The sequence below is a fragment of the Fusarium solani genome (genome assembly GCF_023522795.1).
Source record: "Fusarium solani strain SB1 chromosome Unknown bctg00000002, whole genome shotgun sequence".
NCBI classification, from domain to species: Eukaryota; Fungi; Ascomycota; class Sordariomycetes; order Hypocreales; family Nectriaceae; genus Fusarium; species Fusarium solani.
Window position 1 is genome coordinate 428,921 of NW_027072155.1, and position 24,926 is coordinate 453,846.

The window sequence follows — 24,926 nt, forward strand, 5'->3', positions numbered from 1 at the left end:
TGTCAAGAGGTGTGGACTTGAGTTGATGGATAAATTCTCATGTGACAAATGATCTCGCCTATGACAGTAAAATATATCTGCTACTACTAAGCACACGTCCAGCAACCTCCCTTCCTCCTATTCACCATAGACCATAGACCACTTCCCACGCTCTTCTTTTAGATCGTCTCCTTAGCCTCTAGGAACTTGAGCCAAACGTGACCCGTTTTTGATCCAGCAGCAAACACATCTGCCAGCTCCAGAGCATCTAGCTCGTGTCCGGGAGGCGTCACGGCTCGGAAGAACCGGAAGATCTTGCCAATCATGTACTTGAGCTCTGTCATGGCGAGGTTGGACCCCGGGCAGGATCGGCAGCCATATCCGAACGGTGTCCAGTTCAGTTTCATCCGCTCGTCAGCGTCAATCCAACGCTCGGGGGTCCAGTTGTTGGGCTCGGGAAAGACCTCCTCCAACCTGCCTTGGTTGTACGCAGCTGTCGATGCCACGACACCCTTGGGAATTCTTTTATCAGCTACAACAATCTCTTCCCCAAGATACCTCTCTAGGGGCCCCGGAATCATCGGGTACAGACGCATGGTCTCGCGGATGACGCCGTCCAGGTACGGTAGGTCCATCATCTCACGGATGTTGATGTCGTCAGGATCAGGGTATCGCTCAAAGAGCTCCCTGCGCAGGCGATCCTGAGCATCGGGATGACGTGTAAGAAGCCAGCAGGCAAAGGCCGCAGTGTGGGAAGTGGTGGACGACCCTGCGGCGAGCATCTCGACCATGTATGCGGGAATATCCTCAGTGGGAACCGCCGGTGCATTTGCAGAGTTCATGGACTGGAGCATCGACAAGACGTCCTTCTCTCGGTTCTTGTCAGCGCCGCCGCTCTTCCACCGCTGAAGCGCCTCGCGAGCCGTGACGTCCATGTCATTGCAGTCGTTTCGGAGCTGTTTCCAGCTTCTGCTCCCGCATGTCTGGACCAGCATGTCGAGGGCAGGGATGAAACTCTTGAGAGCGTTCCACGTGCTGAATGCGTGGAATCGGCGTAGAAAAACAGGTGTCTCCTCGCTTTGGGCGTTTCTGCTTGACAGCAGAGTATTTGTCTCCCCCCACAGGACATCAGTGACGATGTCCAGGGCAAGGAGCCGAAACACAACGACGCCGTCTACTGTGCTGTCCTCCTTTGTGCTTGTCTTCAACAGCTGAATGAACTCGTCAACGTGAGACTCCAGGTTCTCGACTAAGACCGAGAGGTTGCGATTCTGGAAGCACTGCAAGAGGTTGTTGCGCGAAGGAGCAGCAGCGCGATAGTCGACAAAGCCAAGCGTCGAGGTGACGCCTTTCCAGCTTCCCATAGACTTGTAGAAGCTCGTCTTGTTGGAAGACCGGTTGTAGATAATCTTCATGGCGGAATCGTCGGTTGTATGAACCTGGTCTGGGGCTATGACAACGACGGGACCGTACTTGTCAAGCAATCTCGTGGCGTATGCGGTTCGAGCTCGATTTAGAGTTGCCCATAGTAGTGGGAGCCGCGAGACTCGCGCGTACCAAGGGCCGGGGATGTGGCGTACAGGAGAGAGAAGGAAGGGATAGATTAGCTAGGAAGAAAGGGAAATGTCAGCTTTAATGAATGTATGGACACATGGTGGGCTTGGAGTACCTTGCTATAAACTATATAGAGGCTTAACAGGATGGCACTCCACTCAGCCAGGCTCAAGTCAGGAAGCTGTTGGAGGATTTGCATGGTGAAAATGGAGTGACTTCTTGTGTATCTGGTTCAAAAAGGCCAGCAGAGTCAGATTGGCGGTATCTGGGTGTGATCAAGTCTGTAGAGGGGCAGCAGTGATGGGAATTTATCTTGAAGCGCCCGCCGAGGCACCTCATTCTTCTTCTCTTCCCCGTATCCAGGATCCTTCAGTGGACCCGTGGAGAATTCGCCGGGAATGAAGGGGTTGGCCCTGGGGGAGGGCCATTGTCCAATTCCAGCCGCTCCGAAGGCCATGTTGTCGGATAATGTGGTAGGCCACGGGGATTGCCGACCATGGAGATGATCCTCGGCACGTATGTTGTCTCGCGGAATTGAAGGCACTCACGGGATTTTTGAAGGCATGAATAAGCCCATTTACCACTTTTCCAGGTACTGTCGCGTCGTCCGTCGATGAGGCCTACGGAGTTGAAATAGTTGACCGGTCGCTGCTTAGCAGGGTGTAACTCCGAGTCATCCATCACCAGCTCTCGCCCTAATTGCACATCACCAAAGACGCTCAAATGAATCAACAATCCAATATGGAAGTCCCCGTTTTGATCATTGGTACTGGTCCTTCGGGGGCCACGACCGCCCTACTGCTCGCGCGAATGGGGATCAAATCGATGGTGGTCTCCAAGCACAAGAGCACGGCCAACACCCCCCGGGCACACATCTTCAACCAAAGAGCAATGGAGGTGCTGAGAGATGCTGGCCTTGAGCAGAAGTTACGAGGTCTAGCAACACCCGCTGACGGTAAGCCAGATGCTCTATCACCTCTTCCATGCCTTCGCTCTTACAGTCATTTGCTAAACAACAAATGGGGCAGATATGCAACACACTTCGTGGCTCAACACTCTGACTGGCGAGGAGTACGGTCGCCTCTGGGCCTGGGGAAATAAGCCAGAACAGCGTGGTGACTACATTGCCGCAAGTCCCTGCGTCATGTCGGACATCCCCCAGACGGTTCTTGAGCCTGTCGTTGTCGAAGAGGCTAAGCGGCTCGGGGCCGACTTCAGATTCCACACCGAATTTGTCAAGTTTCAAGAGATTGAGGGCGGCGTTGCTACCGTTCTCCGCGATCGAGGCAGTGACGAGGAGTACACTGTTACATCGAGATTTCTCGTGGGCGCAGATGGGGCCAGGAGCGCTGTTCTCACACAGCTAGGAATTCCCATTCACGGACGCCAAGTCAACACGGCCTTCAACGTCCACATCCGAGCCGATCTCACCAAGTACCTGGCACACAGACCTGGAAGCTTGAACTGGGTCCTGAACACTCAAGCACCCGAGTGGTCCGCCGTGGGGAACTTCCGCATGGTTAGGCCATGGAATGAGTTTGTGGTTTCCATGCACCCTGCCACCAAGGACCCGACCTCGTTCCAGCCGACCCACGAGTCTCTCAAGGCCCGTCTGCATGAGATGATTGGAGACTCTAGCGTCGATATTGAGATCCTGTCTTACTTCTCGTGGTCCATCAATGACCAGGTCGCCGAGAGGTGGCACCAAGGGCGTGTCTTTTGCATCGGCGACGCTACGCACCGTCACCCACCCATCAACGGTCTCGGTAGCAACACGTGCATTTCCGACGCCTTCAACCTCTCTTGGAAGCTGGCATACGTGCTAAAGGGTCTTGCCACGCCCTCTTTGCTCGAGACCTTGACGGTAGAGAGGAAGCCTGTCGGTGACGGCATCGTCCGCCGGGCCAACGACGGAATGGAAGCTCATCGCCGACTCTGGGACGTCCTAGGCCTCGACCCCAAAAGTCGAGACAAGGCGACAAAGGTTCTAGCCTCTGCCACCCCTGAAGGTGCGGGGCTACGACGACAACTCCGTGACGCCATGGAGGCGACCGAGGATGAGGTTCAGGCGCTGGGTATACAGATGAACCAAGTCTACAAGGAGTCAACAGCAGTCTTGGCAGAGCCAGATGACGAGCCTCCCAACTTTGACCATCTGAATGCCATCAGGCAAGTGTTCATCTCCACGTATCCCGGATACCACTTGCCTCACGTCTGGCTGGCTGCGGACGCAATGTCGCCCCGGATATCGACGCTGGACTTGAGCGGTGACGGCGCCTTTACTCTTTTCACGGGCATCGGGGGGAGATTGGATCAAGGCAGCCAAGAGAATTACCGTAGAGACTGGCGTGAAAATCACTGGATACTCGATTGGCTTCCATTGCGACTACATGGATTGCTACCGTCATTGGGTGCGAGTCAGGGGCGTGGATGAGGATGGCGCTGTGCTGGTTCGGCCGGACCACTTTGTAGCATGGAGGTCCCGTAGATTAATGAGCGATCCAGAGACGAAGCTCAAGGCAGTTCTAGGAGAGATACTAGGGACAAAATAGCATTAAAACCATTGCATAGTTGATAATTAAATTATTATTTTTGAGCTTTTTTAAATCCATTTCTTCCTCTTTTGACTGAGCCGTATTCATGTTATTTTGGCATCTACAATATCTGTTTACATCATCTAAAATAAACATTCAAAGAGTATCATTATATCAACATGCCGGGTAAGGGAGCGGAGTTCTCGTAGTCCATGTAAGCGGGAGACTAAGTCTTGGCGTGTCGGATAATGTGGTTTATGACCACATTCATCCGCCCGCTACACGCTATCGTTCATCTCGCCAAACCTGGGGATTTCCCCATGGGGCTTGCTGGAATAGAATAAGTAGTCAGTTGTCGATCCTCCCCTTGGCAGTTTTCCTTTTATCACAACACCTCTTTCTCACAGGGTATCACGCAACATGGGGTTTTTGAACCGCGGAAAGAAGCACAATGAATCGTCTGTTGGCCCGGCCCTCGCTGCGGTACGTAGCCCGATGGGGACGGCAAACTCTTTTCCACGGCTCCTTCTCTGACATTGCATTGTAGGTCCTTCCGGATGACCCAAGGCCCTGGTACCGGATTGGATACCTCTTAAAGCTCAACTGCTGTCTCATGGTGCCTCTTCTCTCCTCGACCACCCTAGGCTACGATGGTATGTGACAGCTACTCAGTGGGGTACATACGGCCTTGGCTCGTTCTAACACAGGTTTCTACATTTCTAGGATCCATGATGAACGGCCTCCAAACCCTCCCTCAGTGGCGAACCTTTTTCGATCAGCCAGAGGGAGCGATCCTTGGCCTCATGAACTCTGTGTACCCGCTGGGCAAGGTGGTCGGCATGGTGGTCGTCACGTATGTCTCTGATCGCTGGGGTCGTAAGCTTCCTCTCCTCATCGGCATGGTGACATGCATTGGCTTCGCCATCATGCAAGGGCTGTCTCCGAACCTGGGCACCTTTGTTGCGGCGCGAGCCCTGCTGGGGTGTTCGACCTCGTTTATCAGCCAGGCGAGCCCTATTCTCATCACGGAGGTTGCATATCCCACTCACCGAGGAAAGATCACGGCCATGTACAACACATTCTATGCAAGTGCCTCCCTCACCGCCTCGCGTCCACAGATGGCTGGGTTCATATCATGCTAACCATGTTGGCCATGACTAGTATTTCGGCGCCATCTTCGCTGCTTGGTCTACCTTTGGGACCTTCAAGATTAGTTCGACTTGGAGCTGGCGCATCCCCTCCCTGCTCCAGGGAGCCATACCGGCAATTCAACTCGCAGGCCTGTTCTTCGTCCCTGAATCCCCAAGGTACATTGCATGGTTCTTGAGACATCATCTGTTAGCTAACGCGGGATTAGATGGCTCGCGTCTCGTGGTCGGAAGAGGAAGCGCGACAGATCTTTGCCACCTATCACGCCGGGGGAGACATCAACTCCCCCTGGTGACTTTTGAAATGGACGAGGTCCAGCAAGCGCTCAACGAAGAAAGTCAAGAAATGTCCCAAAGTTCCTGGCTCGATCTTGTTCGAGGACAAGCTAATAGGAGGCGCACTCTTATCGCCGTCATCGTTGGCTGGTTCTCCCAATGGTGCGGCGTCGCCGTGACATCGTACTACCTCACCCTTGTCCTCAACACTATCGGCATCACGGAAGCAAAGGACCAGACTCTCATCAACGGTCTGCTTCAGATCTTTAACTGGATCATCGCAACCTTTCTAGGCGCTCTCATGGTTGACCGCCTCGGCCGACGTTTCCTCTTTTTGGTCTCAACCGCAGGCATGCTAGCCAGCTATATCGTCTGGACCGGCCTTACCTCGTACTTTGTTAGCAGCCGCGACGAAGCAGCTGGCCGCGCTGTGGTCGCCTTTATCTTCATCTTTTACTTCTTTTATGATATTGCGTGGACACCCCTATTACAGGCCTACCCCGTCGAGATCTTCCCCTTTACGCTTCGCAGTCGCGGACTGTCTCTCACTTATATCACTGCGTCTACAGGCCTTATCGTGGGAAATCAAGTCAACCCTATCGCGATGAAGGCTATCGCCTGGAGGTATTATATTGTCTTCTGTTGCATCCTTGGTCTGCTCTTTGGCATTATCTGGTTCCTCTTTCCAGAGACAAAGGGCCGTACCTTGGAGGAGATCAGAGAGGTTTTTGAGGGTGAATCGTCCACCGATGGGGACATTGAGAAGGAGGACAAGCTGAAAGGGGATGGTAGAGCCACTTCCACCGGGCATGTCCAGCACGAGGAGCTTGAGCGTTCTTAACGGGATGACCTATTGGTATCGTGATTCCGCGTCTAGGGAAGGCTATTGTTAGGATACCCATCCCTGGCACATTTCTCGCCGGGAGATTTTCTTGCTCCACAATCATGTTTCGCGTATGGTGGTACCAAGTTCAAGTATCGTAACTACCATGCACTAAAGATTATATTGGATAGGATTGGGTCTCTATAGATGTCACTGCTGTATAGAAAGCTGTTCCCTACCCACCATTTACTGCTTCAACCCGGCGTCTGAGAAACTAACAGTTGAGTATCTGTTGACCTGGGATCACAAGACTCGCCGAGCCACTACCGTCCTGTCTTCATTCCTGACTCCTCAACTCGAATGCCAGAAGATTCTGGTGAAGATAACTAGCTCCTCAGCCATCTTTTGGAAACGTCACGAAGTTCACTATACAGTGTATGTATAGGTAACTCGGCAGTTCTTAGTCAAACGTAGTTCAATCACCTTGAAGGGTTGAATCGTGCGGCACAAACACGGTAGCCTCGAGATTGGGATCTATTTCTAAAGACGCCTACGTTTCGCTACGTGCTTTTATCAAGGACCTTACTCCAACTCCGGATCCTAAGCAGCCTATGGCGAGTAACTAGTGCCCTTGACAGTGATGGGGACAACCTCCAGGATATCTGAAGCCGACGATGCCAGCGAAAAGTCGTATTCTCCTGCCTGAACCACCCACCGCCCCAGCGCCTCGTCGTAGTAAGCCAAGTCCCGCATAGCAACGGAGAGCTGCAGAGTCTGCTCCTCGCCAGGCTTCAGAAAAACTTTCTGGAATGCCACAAGAGCCTTGACAGGGTGTTGGTCGGCATTCCTATTCTTCTTTCCAACGTAGATTTGCGCAACCGTCGCCCCCTCTAGAGACCCAGAATTCGAGACATCAACCGTGACCGCGAAGGCGTTCTCTGCTTCTTGAGACACTTTGAGGTTCCCATAGGCAAAGTCAGTATACGAAAGACCATGACCAAAGGCAAAGTTCAACTTGTCACTACCAACACGGTCATAGTGCCGATATCCCACAAACACGCCCTCGGCGTAGTTGACCTCCAAGCGACCATTTACATAGGTACCAGGAAAGTTGCCATGGGCTGGTGCATCTTGGATTTTTCTCGGAAAGCTAACCGGAAGACGCCCTTCTGGGTTCACAGCTCCAGTGAGAACATCGGCGATGGCATTGCCACACTCTTGTCCAGGGAACCATGCCTGGAGCACAGCTGCGACCTTGTCAACCCAGGGCATCGCAACCGGGACGCCAGTTGAGTTGACGATAATGGTTCTGTGATTCGCTGCTGCAACGGCCGCCACCATGGCGTCCTGGTTCCGCGGAAGATGGAAGCCCTCTTGATCTCGGCCCTCAGACTCCCACTGAGGGTCGTGGCCAGTGAAGACAATAGCAATGTCAGCCTCGGCTGCTACATGGGCTGCTTCCGTCACCAAGTCGGCGTCGTGTTCCGACTCGAGGGAAAAGCCCATTCTCACTCCCGTCCGGCCCTCGAGGATCTCGAGGCCGACGTTGACTGGCGGGCTGCTATGGATACACAGGCGATACTTTTTGTTAGCCTCGAGGTGAACCCTGACTTCCGATTCGTTGGCAACGCCAAAGAAGGCCCCCATTGGGTCAGAATAGTTCATGGGTTGATCAAGGACGAGACGGTCATCGATGAATACCTGGGTCGGGCCAACGCCTGAGCAGGCGAGGTAGTGTGTGCCTGTCTCTTTAGGAGTGAAGTACCCGATGAGGTCCAGATCTTTCCATAGCGACTCCTGAGAGCCGAGCGGAGAGTAGACAGATGCCGGGAACCCGTGGATGGTCGAGACCAAGGGCCCACGAAACTCGGATAGCTGACGAGTAAAGCCAGGTTGACCGTCAAGACCAATGATCTCTCCGTAGCTAGCGTCTTTGGTGATGGGAGCTAAGAGGCGCTCCCTATGGGCCCCCATTGCAAACGTGAATTCGACATGTTTCCCGAGGGCTTTGTGGAGGGCATCCCAGGGCGTGATTTTATAATGGGCGTTGACAGCTGCGCTGCCGCCGCCGTGAGCGAGGCCGACTTTAGCGTACCCAATCAAGGCAATCTTTTTGCCCTTGGTGTTCTCCTTGTTGATCGGCAAGACATGGTCGCTATTCTTGAGAAGCACAATGCCGCGCGCTCCAGCATCTCGGATCAAAGCCCTATGCTCGGGCCTATCAACTGCGACTGGGATGACGTTGGATGCCGTTGTTTCGGTGTCGTTGAAAGCACCGACTCGTGCAAGAAACTGAAGGACTGTCCTTGATCGATCGTCGATATGGCTCTCTGTTAACTCGCCCTGCTTCAGCGCCTCCATCACGGCGTCAAGCTTCCGCACCTGCGGCGGTCCCGGCATTTCGAGGTCGAGGCCAGCCTTGAGCCCTTCGGCGACGGTATTGGTGCCGCCCCAGTCGCTCATCACGAGGCCCTTCCAGTTCCATTGGCCTCGCAGCACGTCTTCTAGTAACCACTTGTTTGCGTCGCAATGTATGCCGTTGATGCAATTATAGGCCGTCATGACCGCCCAAGGAGAGGCCTCCTTAATTGCAATCTCGAATGGCCGCAGGTAGATCTCTCGTAGGGCTCGCTCGGTAATAGCTTCGTTGACGGTAAAGCGCTCCGTCTCCTGCTCGTTGGCGACAAAGTGTTTTATCGTAGCGGCTATTCCGTGGTTTTGCACTCCCTGTATCGTCTGCGAGGCGAGCTTCCCAGACAGAAACGGATCCTCGCTGAAGCTCTCAAAGTTGCGTCCTCCCAGGGGATGACGATGGATGCAGACGGTAGGGGCGAGAAGACATCGAGCCCCCTTGCCCACAGCTTCCTGGCCGAGCGCGTGACCGACTCTTCTGGCTATACCGAGATCGAAGGTCGCGGCGATGCTGCACGCTGCAGGGAAGCATGCGGCGGCTGTGTTGCCGTCCGCGGCGGGACCTCGTGTGCCATTAGGGCCATCTGTGAACTATGGACAAAGTGCATCAGTATGCATCACGTTGTTAGGGAGGAAAGGGGACACCAACCTTGATGAAAGGCACACCCTTGTCAGGAATTGGCGCAGATTCAAAGAGCGCCCTCCCAGAAAGAAGCGTGATCTGCAGATTGGTTCGTTATACCGGACACAGACAAGAGGACTCCTCTCTGAGTGACACTCACCTTTTCCTCTAGCGTCAAAGACGTGAGAATGGCTTCGATATCGGCGGTGGATTCCATGGCCTTGCTCCAAAGGTAGGTAATGCAGTTGATGGGAGAGAGCACTGTAAGAAGGCTACAGTACGATGTATCCGAAACGAAATAACTAACTCAAGGTTCAGAATTTATTAGGTGTCTCTCAACGGCAACGCGCATCGGTGGGATCGACAGGCGCAACCACTTTATCCGACTCAAGCATGGTGCTTTGCGAGGGCCCAAGCGAGAACTCTCGCGTTACCTGGGGGCATAAAGAAGTAGACTAGTCACCAGGCCACCTACTTTTATTTTAAACAACTTGTAGTTATTTTCCAGGGACTCACTGTTTTGTGTTGTGTGTTCGACAGGAGGAGCCTGGCCCGTAGTAACCGCGGTCTGACCTGGTAAAGGTGACCACCATATCCGACCGCCACCGCAGGAGTCTTGCCGGAAAGTGCCTGTTTCTGTCCACGTGGTAATAAACAAGGTAGAGCCGGGATCCAAAACCTTATTTCCCCGCACCGTTCTCACATGCCACTTTGAAGATTCTGCATGGGGATATAAAAGCAAAAGTTGGATCTTTCTCAGGCTGGATGAGGGCACAGTTTGTGGGTAGCCTTTGATGAAAACCTAACCACCCGTTGATTGCCTGAAGTCACCTGCGTACAATGTTGGTCCCCAACCTCGAATCAGCGCCCGAGGTCAGTAATCCTCGAGAAAATACCTGTATCTTCAAACTGACACGGAAACCGGGCAGGGCACCAAGATCTGGCTGCTACACCTTGGAAATCTCGTTGCAGATGAAGGCTTCTTTCTTCCTCATGTCAGCCAGTGCCCTTTACTTCTTCCCGCTGAACCTAGAAAATGACACTAACGCACTGCTCTCAACGACATAGGCAAATACTTCTAGCTTGAGCAACCCCAAGCCCGAGCATGCCCGACGATGCATGGTGATGATTTCAGTGCTCATCTACCACCCGGAAGAGGGGTTGATCCTCTTTGAGACGGGGGCTGGGAAAGACTACCCCGAGATCTGGGGCCCTATGCTGGTGGACCTCTTTGCTCGGGAGGGCTACACCGAGGATATGGAGCTAGACGTGGCCATCAGGAAGACGGGAAACGACATCAAAGATGTCAAAGCCGTCATCATCGGTCATTTGCACCTGGACCATGCTGGAGGTCTTGAGCACTTCAGGGGGACTGATGTCCCGATCTACGCCCATGAGCTGGAGCTGAAGCATGCCTTTTACAGTGTTGCGACCAAGACAGACCTCGGTGAGTCCCAAACCTGACCTATACAGTATTGTTTCGTTCCGAGGGCTAAATTCCGGCCATCTTCCAGGTCTTTACTTACCCTCATACCTCCAATTTGACTTGAATTGGAAGCCGTTCCATGGGAGCAGCCTCGGCTTTGCACAGGGTATATTCATCCACCACTGTCCAGGGCATACCCCAGGACTCTGCATTATTCAGATCAACTTGAAGAAGAGCGGGACATGGATCTTCACATCTGATCAGTACATTGTTCGGGAGAATTATGACTCGCTGGGGACTCAGGGCTGGCTGACACGAGACCATCATGCGTGGTCTCAGTCGAACCAGATGGTGCACTTTCTCCAGAAGATCACAAAGGCCAAGGTGATTTTCGGGCATGATCGCGAGGTCTTTCAACAGTACCAATCTGCTCCACACTATTACACTTAGGTAGAATTGGCCAGTGTACCAGGTTAGTGGTTGTGTCAATCTTTACCTCCTTAGTAGGAACAAGACTCTTTGTTTGCTGGGTGTACATCGCATGATGGAGTGTGTAGAGGGAGATATCCTGCTTTCTCCAGTCTATGCTACGGTTTCATCTGCTTTCAATGCTATTTTTTAACTTGACCCGTGGTATCAGAGGATAGCAAGATATTCCAAAAGCTACACAAAAAGCTGCTAGCATGAAAGAGACCTACTCGTTTTCCGTGTGCCATTGAAAGTTGGAAATGCGACAGCTTCGGTTAAGGGCGTGGGAAGGGAACAGACCCAATACAGTCAGAGTTGGACAGCTATTGGAAGGTACTTCAGTAGGTTTAATTGAATGCAAGATACTATAGGAGGTTCTCTTGCGATTCATGTATTGCCACCTTAGCTCCGTTGTCTCACTCACAGAGATGGCTGTATCTGAGAAGACACGGTGCCAACCAAATAAAACCTGACAAGAGCAATAGTATGCCATATACCCAGCGGGAGACATGTGCTTCACATCCAGGTTTAATCAATCAGTGTTCCATTGTTCGCTACCTATCTATCCTTGTCAAGTCAACTTGGGTAGCTGACCAAGCTCAGCAAACCTCTCAAAAGCGTCAACAAAAGACTGATAGGAATCAATGTGACCATTCCAGCCAAACGCCCTGGCCTTGTTGATGCTAAGCGTCGCATTCCAACCTCGCTGAAACACCCAGTCCTGGAACGCCCATGTCCCGGCCTTCCAGGTAGGTTTCGCCGCCGGGCATCTAGCCTTGTCGCAGATGCGCTCCCAGACTTCCTGCTTGTCCTTTGACCATTCTTCAAAGCTGGTGTCGAGCTGAGTTTGGCCGTACTCGGGCCGCGGCTTTGAGAATGCCTGATCGCTGCTGGCCCTGGCTCCGAAGTAGGCGGCCAGGCGGGGCCACATATGCTTCCACGAGAAGTAGTCGCCGTTGGCAACGTTGAAGGCCTGGTTCCCCGCGTGGGGATGCGTCGACGCCCAGACGGTGAGATCGGCAATCAGGCGGAAGTCCGAGATGTCGTCGTACCCCTCATAGTATATCTGGTTGGTGGGCATCTTTGCCTCGACGCCGAGCTCCCTGCAAACCATCATGTACAGGGCTATGGTAAGGGCTTCATTCATGCCGTTGGGCTTGACGGTGTAACCGATGATGGCCTCCGGCCTGATGACGTTCCAAAGCCACTTCTGACCCTTTTGCCTCTGGATGAGGTGGTCCTCCTGATGGAAGTAGAAGTTTCCGATAGAAGTCTCCCGCCGGGGCTCCTCCTCCCGGGCAGGAGAAGGAACAGGACCGAGATGGACATTGTAGTGCTTCCCCCGGTCTGCAGAACGCAGCTCTCGAGGTTAGGGGCCACCTCGAGGAGGGAATCAAGAAAGTTTTCAAACAGAGCTTTATTGGCCTTGTTGAGATTTTGGAAGTCGTCCTCGTGAACGTAGGAGGAGAAATATGCGTGGGTGACTTTTGCGCAGACTGGCCTCATCTCTGGGATTAAGGAATTCGCATCCTTGGTAAAATCCAGAGGAATAAAGGTGATGCGGTCATCCTTGACGGTGCATTGGAGAGGTGACAGGGATGTCGCAATGATCTCGGACCATTCGTCGGGGCCGGTCTTTTCAGCCAAATGCCGGATGAGGGCGGACCCGGTGATGCCATTGGCGCCGGTGATGAATGCAACTTTAGGTGGCATGTTTAAGACAAATATGTGCAGGGTTTAATGGTATTGAGTCCCAAGTGGCTGTGAAGATCCGGGGTATTGTGCTGATGCTGACGAGGCATAGAGGAGTTCAAATGACGTCTCTTTTTATCCTCTAGCGGACGGCAAAGACAAGTCGATGTTTGAAACCACCTCATCCGATCTGAACTTTATTACTCCGCTTCCACGAGCCGTTAACCGCCACCTCCCATCGGCCCATGACTTGCCGACATGGGCCGCGGGGATTAGCTTGCCACTTGGCGTTTTCTATGGTCTAGTTAGCATTGTTGTCGGATGTGAGGGGATGGCCTAGCTGACCGGACCGCTGGGGTTGTATCCCATAAGCCAGAGAAACCTCCGCTCCGTACCGCCCCACTGGTGTTGATAACAAAGATAGTTCTCTCACTATGAGCATACCTGTCATATCCTGTCCCTTTCGGTGCTTCTTGCTTGGGCAAAGCTAAGGGCGGACTGAATTTTCCCTCACAGAAACGGATGTGATTGACTTGAACCCCCGGTGGTTCCTGTCAGCTGATGGGATAATTTAATCCAACATTTAGATATCACGAAAGTGATTCCTATCTATTCATATCTAAACCGCTTTGAGCATTTCCCTCTCTAACCCTGAGTCTCACCAGGCTATATCATCGCTTTTCTATCCTTATAGTCCCTGATAAACAATGCAAAGCCCCTCAGAGCTTTGGCTCAACTCCCTTCTGGAGCCGTAGAATAGACTGCTGACTCTCAGACGCCACCAAGTTTCCATGCTCATCCCAAAGCTTTCCCTCAGCAAACGTCCTCCCATTTCCAGCTCTATAAGTCCTCCGCTCCTTAAGATGCCATTCGTTCAGCTTGAGGTCAGGGACAAAAATGCGCAGAGCAAAGTCCAGGCTCGAACAGACCGTCACGTCGTCGAACCAGAGGTGGTTGTGACTGAGCGGGAGGAATGATAGACCGCCATCCATGAGGAAGGATAGGGCGGCCATGTTGTCGGCATGTGTTGCGAGGGGATCTCTGGCGCGCTGCCATTCTGCTGATGTCTTGTCGGTGACGTGACGATCATCTTGAGTTGTGACCTTGTCCTTGATCGCTCCGCCCATGTTTTGACCAGCGACACCTTCGAGGCAGTACTGGGCATCGAAAAAGGTGTCGAAAGCTGAAAATGACTCTAGGAACGCGTCGGCTTGATCCTTTTCAACAGTTCCGTCGGCGATTAGCTTGTTGATGTGTTCAGCCATGTCTTCGCACTTGTCACTCCCCGGCTTGGGCCAGTTGGGGTTTGGTCGTTCCGTATACGTGAGAGTAGATGGCTCTATCACGTGAAAGTCGGCAATGAGTTCCAAGCAGACGCGAAACTTGCCATCTGGTTGCTGTTGCTTGACCTGAACGCGTCGTGTAGCGAAAGACCTGGTGTCTCTGGTGTGTGTAACGCTGCAGTGCAACTTTCTATCGGTTGAAGCGGGGCCGAGAAAGTGTCCCAGCACGGAATACAACGCCATGGTGGGAGGTGCAGTTGCACAGGCGGCGCTCACAGCAACGCCTGCAGTGCAGCCTCCGTAAGCGATGGGCATGGAGTTGCCCATTCTGATGGGGAGCGTCTTGGAGACATATTCTCCCTTTTCCAGCTGCTCCACGGCAACTTGTTCAGCGAGAGTCGGAGCCATGATGAGATGAGACGAGATGATGGAAAGAGAAAGTCTAAGATTGAAGATAAAGATGAGATCGCAGGTGACATTCCTCAGCTCCTTGATCAAGGGAGACCCTGGTTTTGATGACGTTTCGGCCAAGGTGGAGATGCCTCGGTTGGAGTGGGGCATCATTCGCCGTTCCTATTGGATCGGCTCCAGAAATGCAAACTCCGACGGAGAATATCTCCACGTGCAAGACAATGTCAACCAAAGTTCTGTGTGCGATGAAGGTCAGATTCACGCCAGTTTAGGGTTATTTAATGTCTAATGGCTCGTTGAGAAACTGCAATTTTAAATGGTCACTCTTAAATGGCCAATATAGAACAGGTCGCCGGTACCAGAGACAATTGCAGGTGGAGATGGACATCAGTGCGACACATGCAAAAGCCGATAAAGTTCACTGAGATCTTATAACGTCTTTATTTGACTGGCTGGAGATGCATTAAGCTTTGATATCAGGTGGATGTCATGGGTTAGGTAATTGCTGTCATCAATGAGAAGTTGGTACAAACCAACCGTCAAGGACCAGTTGAGATCTGCCCTTTGACACATCAAGTCAATGTGTTATGCAATCCACGCCTTGCGTCCTTTATTAACCAAGCTTGTGTAGATAAATCACATGAATATGTTTAACTACACTTTAGACAAATGTTCAACCAGTTCCCGAGCCCTTTTACTTGTGTCTCGAATCAAAGCCGTCTTCACAGGTTAAATCACTTACTTACCCTGTAGCTCCGGCAGGGTTCCATAATCTTGCACTGACTCAGAATTCGACAAAAACCAATCGTCCGTTGATTCAGTTGAATAAGGCTCGAAATTTCACCAGCAGGGGATCAGTTGGCTTCGCAAGAGACCAATGGATGTTGAGAGGTTGCAGTGGTGAACAACGCCACGTGTTATGTCATTTCAGCCGCAAGGTGGCGTTGAACCCGGCTGCGCGAAGTCAAAAAGACCTTAGTCACCCTTATGATGAGCTACATAGCACCGTGATTTTGGAAACCATGCCCGTGACTCTGGGGGGTGAGGTGATATGATTGTGATGTGGTTGGCAAGAAAGCCCGCAAAGGTTGAGCAACATCAACAACAGCCACGTTGGGGTTGACGTGACGCCGCGTGCATATTTCGAAAAAAATTGAGGCATATAGAGCATGAGATCCTTCGTCGACTGCAAGGTATATGATAGGCGACCTGAAGTCGGCTTCTTGATGGTGGGAGAGTGGCGTGATTGATCGGTCCCCATGGATGGCACAGCAACAAGCAATGAAGCTTGAATGTCGATGAAACTAGACCGTTTGACGATACTCTACGTCATTCAGTAACACCTCAGATCCCTCATTGTGCGAATACGTCACTGAACTTCGTAGAACTCGTTGCGGAGTGATGCCAGGTGACGACGGCTGTGAAGCAGGCAGTCTCGACGGTCAAACCCGACCTCGCCAATCAATGCCAACGAAATGCATCCCCTTTCTTAAGCGAACCTGTCGCAGCCTTGCCCCAAACTGAACCCCTCCGATAAAACGAGTGCGAAGGCGACCCGTGGACCCCCGGGCTCGGGCCTCCGCGGGCTCCTTGTGGGGACCCGGTCCACACACATTTAATCATATCCCCCGACTCCGTCGGTTCGGGGCGACTCAGCTTCGAGAGCCAAGAAAGTGACTCGCAAGCTGCTGCAAGGAATTTGTCGCTGCGGATTTGCGGCGCGTGCTGATTCACCCGCGGGCCCCGTTCCCTTTATACGAATTTGCTTGTCCGCACAGGACTTTTCCACTCGGGTCCGGAGCCCCGGTTCTTTCTTGTCAACCTTATTTCTTTGCGGACTTCAACTTTGCAGATCTTTTGGATTAACAGGTTTGAGGGTAGAGGCTTGTTGATGGTTCTTATACTTAAGACCTGTGCTCCCTGATCTGATCTGATTTTGAACTCGACAAGCCTCTGGACATCATACCGTCTAGAACAAAAGTCTCGACCATTGATCGATCCTTGGCGCCTTCAACATGGCCCCTGAAGACGAAAAGACACCCGGAGGTCTGACCCCGGGTGAAAGAGCTGACCACCACGAGGATGGCACATCGACATCAACCGCCGCCAGCATCAAGGATGATACTGCAGCCAGCAGCTCCCATTCAGACGAAGGTCCTTCGAGGGTTATGAACCACGAGATTGAGGCCCTTGCACGACAACTCACCAGAGCTTCTACTACAGTCGGCGCCGAACTTCACGCCTTTTGTCCTCAGCCCGGTACACGACTTGATCCCGGTTCGCCCAACTTTGATGCACGAGCATGGGTCAAGGCCTTTGTCAAGCTTGACGAGTCCGAAGCTGGCTCTGCACCTCCTCGCAGTCTCGGTGTCGCCTTTCGAGACCTGAATGTTTTCGGATGGGGTACCGGTGCTGAACACCAGAAGAGTGTTATCGACTATCCATTGGATGTTGTCAAGTCTTTGGTTGATCTCTTGAGTCCTCGAAAGAAGAGACGTGTCGATATTCTTCGCAACTTTGAGGGTGTTGTGGAGGAGGGCGAGTTGCTTCTTGTGCTTGGACCTCCTGGCTCTGGTTGTTCTACTCTTCTCAAGACCATTGCGGGTGAAACAGCTGGTCTTGAAGTTGACCCCCAGTCTTACATGAATTTCCGAGGTGAGCATCAATTGGCCCAAGCATGAAATCTTTCTAACAATTGCCAAGGTATCGAAGAAAGCCACATGCGAACCTCGTTCCGCAGCGACGTCCTCTACAACGCAGAAGTCGACACCCACCTCGCCCATCTCACAGTCGGCGAGACCCTCTCCTTTGCCGCAAGCGCCCACTCCCGCCGTCACGTCCCCGGTGGTGTGACTCGAGCACAGGCGGATACAATGATGCGCGACGTCATGATGGCCATCTTTGGTATCAGCCACACCGTCGACACACGAGTTGGTGATGACTTTGTTCGAGGTGTTAGTGGTGGTGAGAGGAAGCGTGTTAGCATTGCCGAGGCTGCTCTCACGGGTGCCAAGTTGCAGTGCTGGGATAACACTACGCGTGGATTGGATAGTGGGAACGCTATCAACTTTTGCAAGACTTTGAGGCTGCAGGCTGATCTTGTGGGAGTTGCTGGTGCTGTTGCTATCTATCAGGCACCTCAGTCAGCTTATGATGTAAGTCTTCAATCAGGAACTATCAGGGGAGAGCTAACATTTGGTAGTTGTTCGATCGTGTTACTGTCCTTTACGAGGGACGGCAGATCTTCTTTGGCAAGATCACCGAAGCAAAGCAATACTTTGAAAGCCTCGGCTTCGAGTGTAAGTTAACTTACAACACCTTTCTGTTCTACTCAAGACTAACAAGACAGGCCCTGATCGACAAACCACCCCCGACTTCCTCACCTCAATGACTAGCCCTCAAGAGCGTCGAGTGAAGCCCGGCTATGAACGCACAGCCCCCCGAACCCCCGATGAGTTCGCCGAACGCTGGCAAGCCAGTGAACCTCGCAAGCAGCTCCTTCGCCAACTCTCTGAATACGAGGAGAACCATCCTCGCGAGGAGCGTCTGGCTGAATATCAAACCTCTCGTCGCGCAGAGCAGTTCAAGGGCCAGCGTGCCAAGTCTCCCTACACCATCTCGTATGCGCACCAGGTCAGACTCACGCTCTGGCGTAGCTGGCGCAGGTTGCTTGCTGATCCTGGATTCACGATTGCTTCACTCTTGTTCAACTTGATTATGGCCCTGGTTCTGGGAAGTATGTTTTACAACCTCAAGAACGATTCGTCGACATTCTACTACAGAGGAGGAAGCATCTTCTTCTCGCTGCTGTTCAACGCCTTTGCTAGTCAGCTCGAGGTAAGCAACTAGTTAATTCATAGCATGGCTGATACTGACTGAATAACAGGTCCTGACTGTCTATGTAGAGCGTCCTGTGGTTGAGAAGCACAACCGCTACGCCTTCTATCACCAGTCCACCCAAGCCATTGCCAGCTACCTCATCGACCTTCCTTATAAGACGGTCAACATGTTTGTCTTCAACCTCACTGTGTACTTCATGGCCCACCTGCGAAGAGAAGCAGGCAACTTCTTCTTCTTCTGCCTTACCTCATACCTCACCACCCTGGTTATGTCAAGCCTCTACCGCACGCTTGCCTGCCTGACTCGCACCTCTCACCAAGCCATGGTTCCCTCCGCTCTTCTTAGTCTCGGCTTGATGATCTACACCGGCTTCACTATCCCCACCGACTACATGCTTGGGTGGTCTCGCTGGATGAACTACATCAACCCCCTGGCCTATGCGTTCGAGGCCCTTATGGCGAATGAGTTCCACAACAGAGAGTTTCCTTGCGCCCAAATGGTTCCCCGCGGCGGCAGCTACGATGATCTCCCTCCCGAGTCGAGGATTTGCGCTGTTGTGGGCGCTGAGCCTGGATCGAACGTTGTCAATGGCGACAGGTACATCAACATGTCATTTGACTACAGCAACGCTCACAAGTGGCGGTAAGTTTGAAACCACTCACACTACACTGAACATTACTGATATCGCCATAGAAATGTTGGTATCCTCTGTGGTTTCCTCGTTGCTTTCTTCCTCACCTACATCATCTCGGCCGAATTCGCCAAGCCCCCTCAGAGCAAGGGTGAAGTCCTCGTCTTCCGCAAGGGCAAGATGCCTCCTTCCCTTAAAGAGAGCAGCAAGGGTGACTCTGAAGCTCAAAAGACTGAACGACCTGTCGTGGCTGAAAAGGTTGCCAACAATGGATCCAGCGGTCTCGCTGCTGGTGCATCCGTGTTTCACTGGGAGGATCTTTGCTATGATATTCAGATCAAGGGTAATGAGCGACGTCTTTTGGATCATGTTGATGGCTGGGTCAAGCCCGGCATGTCCACAGCATTGATGGTATGCGAATTCTTTGATATTGAGAATGCTCAACTAACAATTTCAGGGTGTTTCTGGTGCCGGAAAAACGACTCTCCTCGATGTCCTCGCTACTCGTGTCACCATGGGTGTCGTCAGCGGAGACACTCGTATCGACGGAAAGCCAACCGACTCTTCATTCCAGCACCGCGTCGGCTACGTTCAGCAACAGGATGTCCACTTGAACACCATGACAGTCCGTGAAGCCCTCGAGTTCAGCGCCCTCCTTCGTCAATCCGCAGAGATCTCCCGTGAAGAGAAGATCAAGTACGTCGAACAGGTCATTGAAATGCTCGACATGCAGGAATTCTCCGACGCTGTTATTGGAACGCCTGGTGAGGGTCTCAACGTCGAGCAAAGGAAGCGTCTTACTATCGGTGTCGAACTGGCTGCTCGTCCTCAACTGCTCGTCTTCCTCGATGAACCTACTTCGGGTCTCGACTCTCAGACTTCATGGGCTATTTGCGATCTGATTGAAAAGTTGACCACTAGTGGTCAGGCTGTTCTCTGCACTATCCATCAACCTTCGGCTATGCTGTTCCAGCGATTTGACAGGCTGCTTTTGCTCGCCCCTGGAGGAAGGACTGTCTACTTTGGAGGTACGTTTACTATTACACCAGTTTAACACACTTCCACTAACAGCCTCAGACCTCGGAAATGAATCTAAGACCCTCCTCGAGTATTTTGAACGAAACGGTGCTCCTCCTTGCCCCCCTGATGCCAACCCCGCCGAGTACATGCTTCAAATCATCAAGCCTACTCACGATGACGAGGACGTTATCGACTGGCACCAGGTCTGGAGAAACTCCCCCGAGTTCAAGGACGTCAAGAAGGAGCTTGCAAGACTGAACTCTCTGGCATCTACCCAGCCTGAAGGTTCCTCTGCATTCGCCGACGGTGATCAGTCTCAGCACAACGAATTTGTGGCTTCCTTCATGACGCAGTTCCGGGAGGTTCTTATCCGTACCTGGAAGCACTTCTGGCGGTCTCCTACCTATATCTGGTCCAAGACCATCCTGATTGTCCTCGCTGTGAGTTGCTTGCAACCAACGAGATGCTTCATCACTAACAGTTGAAATAGTCCCTGTATCTCGGCTTCAGCTTCAACGCCAACAATAGTATCCAAGGTCTCCAAAACCAGCTCTTCGCCATCTTCATGTACCTCGTCCTGTTTGGCAACATCAACGAGCAGATCATGCCCATGTTTATTCCCCAGCGCGCCCTCTACGAAGTCCGCGAGAGACCCTCCAAGATTTACCGATGGAACAGTAAGTCATTCTCCATCCTCAACTCAAAAACATCAAGCTGACTCTTGTAGCCTACATCCTGGCCAACATCCTCGTCGAGGTCGCATGGAACAGCCTCATGGCTGTCATCATGTACTTTTGCTGGTACTATCCCGTGGGCTTTGTGCAAAACACCACGTCCGACGATGTCAGCAGTCGTGGATTCCTCGTCTTCCTCTTCCTCCTCATGTTCATGCTCTTCACGAGCACCTTCTCTCACTTTGCCATTGTGTGGATTGAGACTGCCGAGGAGGCCGGTGTTCTCGCCTCGCTTATGTGGATGCTTTGCATTTCTTTCTGCGGGTAAGTTGTTCTCTGTCCCTTATTTTTCCTGTATCGACGGTTGCTAACGTTCATGCAGCGTCGGTGTTCCTTATCGCGACATCCCCAAGTTCTGGACATTCATGTACCGCGCATCTCCTGGCACATACCTCGTCAGCGGCATCATGTCGACCGCTGTATACGGCTCCAACGTTGAATGTGCCGACAACGAGGTTCTTCACATGGCGGCCCCTGCCAACATGACCTGTGAAAGCTTTATGGGTCCCTTCATCAAGGAGGCAGGAGGATATCTTCTCAACCCCCTGTCTTCCGACACCTGCCAATACTGCAGTCTCGCTTCGACGGAGCAATATCTGAAGAATTTTGAGATTGACTATAGCGATAGGTGGTGGCAATTTGGCCTCCTGTGGGTCTACATCGCCTTCAACATTGGTGCTACTCTCGGTCTTTACTGGTACTTCCGGGTGCCCAAGGGCGCCGGAGTCAAGCGAAAGTAGGAGAAGCTGAAGAGGGGGAGAGAAGAGGGGAGAGGAGAGGTGGTTTACATTCAATCATGCACTAATGGCCCAGATCAAGATTGATCATATTGCATATTAATTGGCTTCTAGACTTTGGGTTCGGTTACAATTTTACATAGACTGTCGTCCAAATTTCCTTCGTGTTATAGAGGGACCGGGTAGATCTCATCTCTTCTTTTTATACTATCAAGACAATAAACTCGCGTTTCTTTACCCTCATCCTCGCCAAGATTTATCTTGATACCTCCTCACCAGTTTGGGTTATAGTCAAACCCAGTCAGATACTCAATGTCCTTGGAGGCCAGGAACTCCGGATACGTGGGGGTCTTGACCGGGTTCTTCAGCTGCTTTGGCTCAATGACTCCTTCAACTCCGGCACAGAATTCGTACTCTCCAAGGAAAGCAGGTCCATCAAGAACCTCGAGAGGAAGACCAGTCAACTCCTGCATCTCCTCTAATGTGACCTGCTGAAACTCTGCCTTCTTGCCAGTGACGGCGCTCCATGCATCGATGGCCTCACTGATGGTCATGTTGCTGTCATAAGCTAGGAGTTTAGTTCCAGCAGGCTCGTCTTCGATGAGAGCACGGACGAAAGGACCAGTAGATGTCAGAGGGTCGATGATGGGGAACTTGGTGGTCTTGGGGCCGGGTAGAGCCACAGTGTACTCTCCAGTCTTGGTGTTGCGCTTGGGGAAGAGCAGGAGGTTGGAGCTATAAGCACCAAGGTAGATGTAGGATGCTTTGTCGGCCAGTTCAGGCACCTCTTTCTCGATGTAGTTGACAGCCTCAGCCTTGCTGTCCCAGTGGTAGCAGTGAGAGTACTTGCCACCAGACGCGACCTTCATGGGACCCAGGGCCGAGTAGATGAACTTCTCAAGGGTAGGAGTCTTGGTGGCGGCAATAGCGGCGTTCTTGACGTGTTGGAGTTCCGTTTTGAATCCCATGGCGCTGCTGGTGGGCTGGTCGTGTCCTGCGGCGAGGGCAGCTTGGTAGGGTGCCCAAAAGTCCGTGTTGACAAAGATGGCATGAACACCCTTGAAGGCGACAATCAGAGAATCGAGGTTGTCGAGATCCGCCTCAACTACTTCAGCTCCGAGAGCCTTGAGGGCTTGAGCTTTCTCAGAGGTGGGTCGACGGGTAAGGCATCGGACATTCCAGCCAGGGAGGTCGAGGAAGGTCTTTGCGACTGAGGAGCCCTGATTTCCAGTGGCTCCCACGACGGCGATGGTCTTTGAAGTAGACATGATGATCACGTGAAAAGTGTGCGATGTTGTGAAATGGTGGTTGTAGAAGTGTGCTAGTTGATGTGTTGCTGGAGAATTGGATACCAAGGGTAGAGTCTTGGAGAATATTTATGCTTCATCTCGTCTCGGCCTTAAACTTCATTTTTCCATCTTTCCAGGCCATTTATTAATTCCTTCATATTCCATGTCGCGATGCTCAGAATCGACTGGACTTAGTGGTAGTAAGCCATCGCCAGTGACGCAGCGTGATTCTGTGTGTCTTGGCGGCTTACCCATTTATCCACTTCTGATTGGCTAACAAGTAGTAAGCCAGGTGGCGATACGAGACGGACTTCGGACTTTAGAGATGGTGTGGAGACGATCCTCGTCCCCAATGACCTTGACCTTTATCCCCTTGTGCCGTCCACTAGCGACGTTGAGACTTTGATGACAAGCAGCTCGATATGGAAGGCAAAGACAGCCTTGATTGGGCTACAAGTGATAAGCCAACAGAGTCGGTCGGGCGAACTCCGGGGCCGAACCACCACCCAAGCGCCGGGTCTTGACCGAGGCGCGACGAGAGCAGAACCGAGTCGCTCAAAGGGCGTATCGTGAGCTACTCCTGTCAGAAATTCATGGATTCTATCCTAATATCTAATCCCATAGGCAAGCGACAAAAAGAGCATCGTAAACAGCTCAAAGAGGCAGAGTCACGCCGCTATCAAACACGTCGACCGCGACCGCTGCTGAAGCGATGCGACATCACTTCCAAGCCCATCAAATGCTCTCATGATACGCCAAGCCGTGTTCAAGAGCCATTAAAAGCCGAGATCCTATCAACGCAGGGCACTCCACGCAGCAATACCAGTGCATGTCATGGTCCTGTCTCACTAATCCAACCACCTCAAGCGGCTCCCGATGAGACAGGCAACGGCATCCCCCCATCATCCGATGCGCTGATCGTAGAAGACGTGGAGATAATTGGGAACATAAACGCATCCGATGTTCATGACGACAACTTACAGTTGGTTCCGACTCGCCATCGATCAGACAGATCCAGGACCTCGCACTCCTCGATAAACAGCCAACATGACGAATCAATATTACCAGATGTGTACCTCAACATGCTTCAGTTCGAACCAGTAGCGATATTCAACGCTGCATTTCAAAACGCCCTCTCCATGGGCTTCGACCTACCATTTATTGCCAATTGTGGCGGTCATTGCATCTCACCCTTTTACCAACCTAGCCTCGCTTCAACAACCGACCCAACAGCGCTTTTGCAACAGGGGGCCGCCTCTACTGCATCTTTCAAAAACACCAGCATTCCTATCCATCTTCGACCAACACTCGCACAAGTCCTCATTCCACACCACGCCAGTTTAGATCTCATCCCGCTCCCATTCCTCCGTGAAAGGGCTATCCTGCTGTCAGCTGCCATGCCTGACACCTTTAACAGCTGGGAGCTAAAGTTTGATATTTATGGAAGAGGAGGTTTGACTATTTGGCGACGGAGCCAGTCTGGGACAGAGAGGCGCTCTAATACCACGTATCAGCCATGGGACATGAAGAGCTGGGAGGCTGCACCGTGGTTTCTAAAAAAGTGGACTATGATTATCGGGGATGAAGAGAGCGAGTTTTACAAGCAGAGTATTGGGTGGCAATTGATTAGAGATTTGATACTCTCGCAAGGCGAGTTGCAAGTTGGAAATGGAGGCGTTTGAAGGATTCGGTTTTGGTGTCGAATCAGCAGTTATCACCACGACAATAGTGCAAGATAAAGACAAAATATGTCTCATTATACTAGACAACCAAGATGTTCTAGTTGTAAGTCAGTTGTTCTAACAGGCGATGCTTCTGCTGGGGGAAACTGTGGATTGCCTGAAACCCTCCTTTAAAATTGGCCTGGTCAAAGTGGTGAGGGGACGCTGTTTGAATGGAGATTTTTACGGATGGCAGGAACTGGAGCAGTCGGCGGATCTTTATTCCACAAATCAGGTCGAGATCCTTGTGAAGAGCTGCAGTGCTTACCTCTCATACCCCGCAAAGATAGTCGCCGTACAATGAAACAAAGCTAATGAAAGCTATT

General features: G+C 52.1%; 11 protein-coding genes across 11 annotated transcripts; 6 read left to right on the plus strand and 5 right to left on the minus strand.

Moving 5' to 3' along the window:
- Nucleotides 1-158: 158 nt before the first annotated feature.
- Nucleotides 159-1,990, minus strand: MRS44_004083 (uncharacterized protein; the record flags this gene model as incomplete). The annotated part of the gene is made up of 2 exons (XM_065622046.1): nt 159-1,586; nt 1,868-1,990. 2 exons carry the CDS (start codon nt 1,988-1,990, stop codon nt 159-161), a joined length of 1,551 nt encoding a protein of 516 aa, XP_065478118.1.
- Nucleotides 1,991-2,274: 284 nt separating this feature from the next.
- Nucleotides 2,275-3,967, plus strand: MRS44_004084 (uncharacterized protein; the record flags this gene model as incomplete). The annotated part of the gene is made up of 2 exons (XM_046279040.2): nt 2,275-2,488; nt 2,562-3,967. 2 exons carry the CDS (start codon nt 2,275-2,277, stop codon nt 3,965-3,967), a joined length of 1,620 nt encoding a protein of 539 aa, XP_046125544.2.
- A 520-nt stretch (nt 3,968-4,487) lies between these two features.
- MRS44_004085 (uncharacterized protein) lies at nt 4,488-5,209 on the plus strand (the record flags this gene model as incomplete). Its single annotated transcript, XM_065622047.1, has 3 exons — nt 4,488-4,550; nt 4,615-4,720; nt 4,791-5,209. The coding sequence occupies 3 exons, from the start codon at nt 4,488-4,490 to the stop codon at nt 5,207-5,209; spliced, it is 588 nt and encodes a 195-aa protein (XP_065478119.1).
- Nucleotides 5,210-5,519: 310 nt separating this feature from the next.
- On the plus strand, nt 5,520-6,332 carry MRS44_004086 (uncharacterized protein; the record flags this gene model as incomplete). The annotated part of the gene is made up of 1 exon (XM_065622048.1): nt 5,520-6,332. One exon carries the CDS (start codon nt 5,520-5,522, stop codon nt 6,330-6,332), a length of 813 nt encoding a protein of 270 aa, XP_065478120.1.
- Nucleotides 6,333-6,923: 591 nt separating this feature from the next.
- On the minus strand, nt 6,924-9,565 carry MRS44_004087 (uncharacterized protein; the record flags this gene model as incomplete). The annotated part of the gene is made up of 3 exons (XM_065622049.1): nt 6,924-9,317; nt 9,376-9,447; nt 9,509-9,565. The coding sequence occupies 3 exons, from the start codon at nt 9,563-9,565 to the stop codon at nt 6,924-6,926; spliced, it is 2,523 nt and encodes an 840-aa protein (XP_065478121.1).
- Nucleotides 9,566-10,188: 623 nt separating this feature from the next.
- Nucleotides 10,189-11,224, plus strand: MRS44_004088 (uncharacterized protein; the record flags this gene model as incomplete). The annotated part of the gene is made up of 4 exons (XM_065622050.1): nt 10,189-10,221; nt 10,278-10,343; nt 10,417-10,795; nt 10,965-11,224. 4 exons carry the CDS (start codon nt 10,189-10,191, stop codon nt 11,222-11,224), a joined length of 738 nt encoding a protein of 245 aa, XP_065478122.1.
- Nucleotides 11,225-11,813: 589 nt separating this feature from the next.
- MRS44_004089 (uncharacterized protein) lies at nt 11,814-12,955 on the minus strand (the record flags this gene model as incomplete). Its single annotated transcript, XM_065622051.1, has 2 exons — nt 11,814-12,485; nt 12,560-12,955. The coding sequence occupies 2 exons, from the start codon at nt 12,953-12,955 to the stop codon at nt 11,814-11,816; spliced, it is 1,068 nt and encodes a 355-aa protein (XP_065478123.1).
- Nucleotides 12,956-13,653: 698 nt separating this feature from the next.
- MRS44_004090 (uncharacterized protein) lies at nt 13,654-14,625 on the minus strand (the record flags this gene model as incomplete). Its single annotated transcript, XM_046277661.2, has 1 exon — nt 13,654-14,625. The coding sequence occupies one exon, from the start codon at nt 14,623-14,625 to the stop codon at nt 13,654-13,656; it is 972 nt and encodes a 323-aa protein (XP_046125549.1).
- Nucleotides 14,626-16,643: 2,018 nt separating this feature from the next.
- MRS44_004091 (uncharacterized protein) lies at nt 16,644-21,593 on the plus strand (the record flags this gene model as incomplete). The annotated part of the gene is made up of 11 exons (XM_065622052.1): nt 16,644-17,283; nt 17,332-17,783; nt 17,831-17,927; nt 17,978-18,465; nt 18,515-19,110; nt 19,162-19,510; nt 19,557-20,127; nt 20,171-20,559; nt 20,610-20,796; nt 20,847-21,117; nt 21,176-21,593. The coding sequence occupies 11 exons, from the start codon at nt 16,644-16,646 to the stop codon at nt 21,591-21,593; spliced, it is 4,458 nt and encodes a 1,485-aa protein (XP_065478124.1).
- Nucleotides 21,594-21,862: 269 nt separating this feature from the next.
- Nucleotides 21,863-22,858, minus strand: MRS44_004092 (uncharacterized protein; the record flags this gene model as incomplete). The annotated part of the gene is made up of 1 exon (XM_046273122.2): nt 21,863-22,858. The coding sequence occupies one exon, from the start codon at nt 22,856-22,858 to the stop codon at nt 21,863-21,865; it is 996 nt and encodes a 331-aa protein (XP_046125551.1).
- A 614-nt stretch (nt 22,859-23,472) lies between these two features.
- On the plus strand, nt 23,473-24,561 carry MRS44_004093 (uncharacterized protein; the record flags this gene model as incomplete). The annotated part of the gene is made up of 1 exon (XM_065622053.1): nt 23,473-24,561. One exon carries the CDS (start codon nt 23,473-23,475, stop codon nt 24,559-24,561), a length of 1,089 nt encoding a protein of 362 aa, XP_065478125.1.
- Nucleotides 24,562-24,926: the final 365 nt, after the last annotated feature.